Source organism: Medicago truncatula, chromosome 8, assembly GCF_003473485.1.
Source record: "Medicago truncatula cultivar Jemalong A17 chromosome 8, MtrunA17r5.0-ANR, whole genome shotgun sequence".
Taxonomy (NCBI): domain Eukaryota; kingdom Viridiplantae; phylum Streptophyta; class Magnoliopsida; order Fabales; family Fabaceae; genus Medicago; species Medicago truncatula.
This window is the reverse complement of record NC_053049.1, coordinates 4,160,810-4,166,771: the sequence shown is the minus strand read 5'-3', so window position 1 is coordinate 4,166,771 and position 5,962 is coordinate 4,160,810. Positions and strand designations below refer to the sequence as shown.

The 5,962-nt window shown below is 29.9% G+C and overlaps 1 protein-coding gene and 1 non-coding gene across 2 annotated transcripts; both read right to left on the bottom strand.

Moving 5' to 3' along the window:
* Positions 1-380: 380 nt before the first annotated feature.
* On the bottom strand, positions 381-453 carry TRNAR-UCU (transfer RNA arginine (anticodon UCU)). Its single transcript has one exon. It is a non-coding gene; the product is annotated as a tRNA-Arg (tRNA).
* A 2,150-nt stretch (positions 454-2,603) lies between these two features.
* On the bottom strand, positions 2,604-3,617 carry LOC11420693 (ethylene-responsive transcription factor ERF036). Its single transcript, XM_003626946.4, has one exon. It carries the CDS (start codon positions 3,445-3,447, stop codon positions 2,833-2,835), a length of 615 nt encoding a protein of 204 aa, XP_003626994.1. The 5' UTR covers positions 3,448-3,617; the 3' UTR covers positions 2,604-2,832.
* Positions 3,618-5,962: the final 2,345 nt, after the last annotated feature.

Here is a 5,962-nt window from a genome sequence, read left to right as displayed (position 1 = left end):
CTTTGGTTGGACTATAAAGAAAGGGATGATCTCTGCGTATAGCTTATACATAAGTGTTTAAAGGATAAGCATTTATACTATAAGCACTTAATTAAACTGTTTAGCCAAACAAGTACCAAATGTTGAAAAGACAAGATCTAGTTGGCTCTGTGTGTTGAGGTGAGAAAATCAGCCATAGTCAATCAGAAATTGAGTCCTTATCACACATTCACACTGTCCTAACAAATTAAAGAGACCATTATCATTTATCTCACGTTTTAAATTACTCATTTTATCAATCAATATTGTTACCAATACAAGAAAATGTAACAAACATTTGAATGCAATGTGAAAGAAAATAAAAGCCTGAAAAAAAGTCGAAAAAAAAAAAACAAAAAGTGCACGCCCAGTGGGACTCGAACCCACAATCGCTTGATTAGAAGTCAAGCGCCTTATCCATTAGGCCATGGGCGCTTTTGTTTTTAGTTGATTCGTCTAAATATATGTACTGGTATGTAATAGATAAATAATGATTTTTCTATTTCAAACACTCTTTTAAGACTAGAAATAACTTGAACCAACCTTAGGCACGTTCAATATATTTTTTTCTTTACGTATACCGAAATATGCCTAGGGCTATATGATTTACAAAAAAATGTATAGAGATATGTAGAATAATTAAAGAATGTGATACACAATATGAATTTTTAAATAAAATAAAACAATACTAATTGTAGAATGGAGGCATACCTATTACCTACTACATACGTACCATCTTTAAGAATTTGAAAGCTTTGCAACGACATATCTTGAATAGGACATTGTGATGGTCATGGAATATTCAAAACCTCACAACGGTATAATTCCCAAACGTAAACTCTTACTATATTTTTTCTACAAAGGTGTTGTCTAATTTCTTTATTTATTGTGGATATTTCTTTTGAATCTTTTGACAATGCCTTTTTCTTTCTGTCTGAATCTTTTTCCACCAAATAAAATCCATAAAATAAACGTGTAATAATAATTTAACTCGACACGCTAAGTCAAATATAATAAATAAGAGTCATTGAGGACAGTGGTTGTATAACTATAGTAATATAGTAACTAGGAAATTAGCCAAACTAATTAGTTATAAGAACATGAAAAGATGTGGGAGTATCTTAATCTTACACGCTAATTAACCAATTGATGTGGTACCATACATAGCCTAAACTGATTTTAAAAAAATACATTGCATAAACTAGGAAAAGCGTGACATAATGGATGAATGATTAAGATGATAATGATAGTGGAAAGATGACATTAACACATCAACGGGCATAAATATTGACAATCGCACTTTTAAAAGACTTGCTAGAAATAACATTGCTAATCAACGATTTAATGTTTAATTTGGTCATAACAACTAATTTGACAAAAGACAAAGCGTGTATTAATTTGTACTACCTTTTGCTCCTTATCCTAACTCCATTTTCACCATACCATGAAGAAACATTCTTTTTCAATTTTCATTAGAGAGCTTTGAAATGAGGTCTAACGTAACAATATATATATATATATATATATATATATATATATATATATATATATATATATATATATATACACTACCTCCGTTTTAAAATACATGTCCAATTTTTGTAATGTGCACTATTCACTTGACTTACTTTGACCATATTTTTTAACTAATGTATAAATACAAATATTAACATGTAATATGTTGTTTGATTTGTCTCGACAAATATTTTTATAATTTTTTACTTTAGATAATTAAAGATATTAACGGTCAAAATTATGCATTAACATATGTGAAGTGGTTAATTTGGACATGTATTTTAAAACAGAGGGAGTATAATGTAAAGGCTTGGACTCAATAAATTTAAGCATACAACAAATTTCAATTTTTTAAAATACATTGATTGTTGCTTTTGATCACTCAATTTATTTATTTTTGTTGTAAAACGATCACTTCTCTTTCAACTAGAAAAGAAATTAACCAAAAGATATCTAAAAGAGTACTATGATAAATTACGTAATCGAGTGATTGAATTCAAGTGGTTAATGAGATTTATTTATGGATAAATCATTTCTGGTAACTTGAATTTGATTATGGGGTATAACATTTTTTTGTTATATATAAAGAATAAGAAATGCTAACAAATATGTTGTCTAAGAAAGACAAAAATATGATCTTTGTCTCCATCCTCAAACTATTCACAGGGCATTTTTCCACACCGTGATCATCGCTTACCATTATAAATTGACATCTCTAAATAAATAGGTCTAGGGTAATTTCTCAATTAATAACATGGACCTAACTCTTAACAATTTTAATTTTCAAAGTATATTAACCTCACTAACTCACCATCCTTAATCCATCACCTATCTATTTCATCCGATAAGAGGAACAATATTTAAGAGTGTTACAATGGGAAGGTAAAAAACTTTCTTTACAAGTATATTGTGCACACTCATTTAAACATGAAATCCAATCATTTGTCTAAACTTTTTTTTTTCTCTAAAATTACCACACTTCTAGAAGGTCTAGTCATATCTAGCTTATGGTCACTAGCTACTAACTACAGCAAAATATCAATATATCATTGAAACAACAAAAAAAGAAATATCAAACACAAAAAAATATTTGAAGTTCATTATTATTTTATTATGGCTAAAACTTATTCTACATTCACATTGTTCATTTCTAGTAAACAGAGGAAGCCACCAAAGATTATGCAAAGAGAGAAAAATGTTCCATAACAATGTATGAAAGTACGGTGTAGTAAAGTAATATATTACAATAATGTTCCACAAGTAGAACATTTGGTGAAATTGAAAACAACCCATATGATTTTAATCCCAAAGTGGTAACAAAAAATCATCAGAAAAAGTAGCATAGAATTCAATTCCTTCAAACCCAATTAACGGAGAAGGATGATGATAAACCCAAGTACTATCAACTGAGTCATCTTCATCTTCTTCATTAATTTTAGGAAGTTCAACAATTTGACTAAGTTCTTCAACAGATTCAGATTCAGAACAACTTGTCACGTGCATGACAGGGTCATCAAAGTCAACCATAGCAGCTGCAGCGGTTGCTGCGGCTTGAATGTCACGTGGTGCTGATGTTGCTGGTCTTGGAAGCATGTTTGATAAATGAGGAAAATTGAGAATTGCGGTTTTTCCTTTGATGGTTAAAGCTGCTACATCGTGTGCTCTAGCTGCCATTTCTGGTGTTGAGAATGTTCCTAGCCAGATTCTTGATTTTTTGCGTGGTTCGCGGATTTCAGATACCCATTTTCCCCAGTTTCGTTTTCTTACTCCATGATAAGTTGGATGTTTGTTGTTGTTGTCGTTGTTGTCGTCGTCTCTGGGCCTTTTGGGCCGTGTTGGACTTTGTTTCTGAATGGAATGTGTTGGTGGTGATTCTTGTGAAGATGTTGAAGAGGTTGTTGTTGATTGTGTCATTGTTGTAAGTGAGTTGTTATTATGATGATAATTAGAGTTGGAATGAGAATGTTTATGGAAGAGATTAGAGAATGTAGTAGGGGGTGCAAATAGAGAAAAATTAGAGTAGGGACTAGTAGGGAGAGAAAAATACAAAAGAGAAAGAAAGGAGAAAGGATTGAGAAGACAAGTGCCAAATGGCTAGTCTTTTTGTAGTGAAAGAAAAGCTCCTTCTTAAAGCGACCCTTGACCTACCAAATAATATTGTTCTACCTTAACAATTCAATCTTTTCAAGATTTTTTGTTTTTAACTTTTTGAAATGCAAAATTCTCTTTGTTTGGAATTTTTTTTTATTGTAAATAGTAGTATCTCCTTTTAAATTATTAAAAAAATATTCATTCCGTCCTTGATTTGATTATAAGACTACTTACAAAAAAATGTTTGTCCTTAAGTATAAAATTATCTACAAATTTTTAGATGAATTGTCCCTATCAACTGAGTTAAACTCACGAAAATAAAAAAGATATTTTTAAATTAATTTTATATGAGTTTCATCGTGTTTTGTACATCGATCTATAAAATGATTTGACTAAACATTTTTTTCACATGGTTTACACTAGGGGTGTTCGCGGTGCGGTTTGGATCGATTTTGAGGTAAAATGTCAACCGATCCAAAATAAAAATCACATGCGGTTCGGTTCAGTTTGGATGAGTATTCCAGAAAAATCCGAACCGAACCGATCCAATTATATGCGGTTTAATTTGGATCGGTTTTTAGATGTCCAAAACGCAAAATATATCTTTTTATTTAATCTTTTTTAAGGAATAATTTTTCTTTATTAATATTAATATTACACAAACAGGGTAAAATAATAGGTTTGATGCAAAATATATTAAAAAAGATAAAATTATAGTATGAAAATTATTGATTATTTTTTAAACATATGAAGTAATAATAATATAGATTAAATTAGTGCAATATGTAAGATTAAAATTTAACAAACAACATAATAATGCAATATATAATACTAATAAAAGAATAAATAAGTATTAATATTTATTTTTGCGGTTCGGTTCGGTTTGGTTCGGTTTTGAAAAGGTGATCCAAAATCCGATCCGATCTTAGCGGTTTTTACAAAATAACATCCAAACGCATCCAAATATATTCGGTTTTTTGCGGTTTTCGATTTTTTTGGATCGGTTTGCGGTTTTAGTTTGGATTTGAACACCCCTAGTTTACACTATTCAAAGCATGTTTGGTTTATAGTAGTAGTATTGAATGATTCAAAGTTCAAAACCATGTTTTGTGAAAGGTAAATTAGGAGCCACCTCACTAAAAAACTAAGTGTATATTTACTTTACAGTTGAAAAATTGCAATCGAAATATAGTGTAAAATAAACATGTTGTCTGTAAAATAATTATTTTGACAATTAGTGAATCATGTAGACCATTTGTAGGAGTTATATAGTAGTTTCTTTGCTAGTAGGATGAACAAGAAGAATGAGTCTCTTCTGGGACATAATTAAGGCCCCACATAAAATATAAATTATTGTAGCTCCAACGTTCATATATAACATTATTTATATGTAAAACCTCGTAAGTCCACGTAGTTTCATTTTTCTTGTGCCCGTTGCGATTAAATTGTCAGTTGTGTTGTCCAAACGCAACGTCACTAGTTAAAGAAAATTCACAACCTTGACCAAAAAAAAATAAAAATTCACAACCATTTTGGTTTCTCCACTTTTCACTTTTCTTTTGGTAAATCACTGTGACTAATTGTGTGATATTAGTTTACCATTCTCTAAAAAAATACTTTCAAAAAAAGTGAAAGATTTCTCAATTTTCATCTATATTTTCCACTCCCCAAAGCCCTTGCTTCCCCTCCTCTCCTAACTCTCAAACAAAATCTTAAAAGTAATTAAGATTCAACATATTTTTTATCTTTCATATGGACCGACGAGATATCAAACATAAAATCAGTGTATACCTTTTTTCTTGGTAAATTAGTACATCTATGCGCGTAGTTATGAAAACTAATTATCTTAGATAAATAGGTAAATCTCTCCAACAAAAAAAAAACAAAGAAATCTCTTAGCTAATTGAGATCTAATATATCTTTTTTATCTTTCATATTGATGACTGAGTATTGATCAAACATTTGAGTAAATGGTTGAGGGACCTAAGCATTTTATGTGTTGCACCATGTTGGTCTTTCACCACCTATATATTGACAAAATCTAAAGCATTATATACTACACGATTGCATTACTAAAAAAAAAAAAAAAAAACTGCACGATTGCTCTTTTTATTTTCCATTTCCTTATCTTTGTTTCTTAGTTCCTAAACTAGTTTTTCTATTTTCTTTTCGTCTATATCATTTTAATTCATGGACAATGACTTGTGATAACAAGTCTTTGTAAGTAAAATTATTATGTCATAAATTAGCATCCTTTTGTAAGAAAAAAGATGGAACATAGGCTACACTAGGATTTGTATATTTAAATGCTTCATTAAATATTGTCTTAATCGTTTTT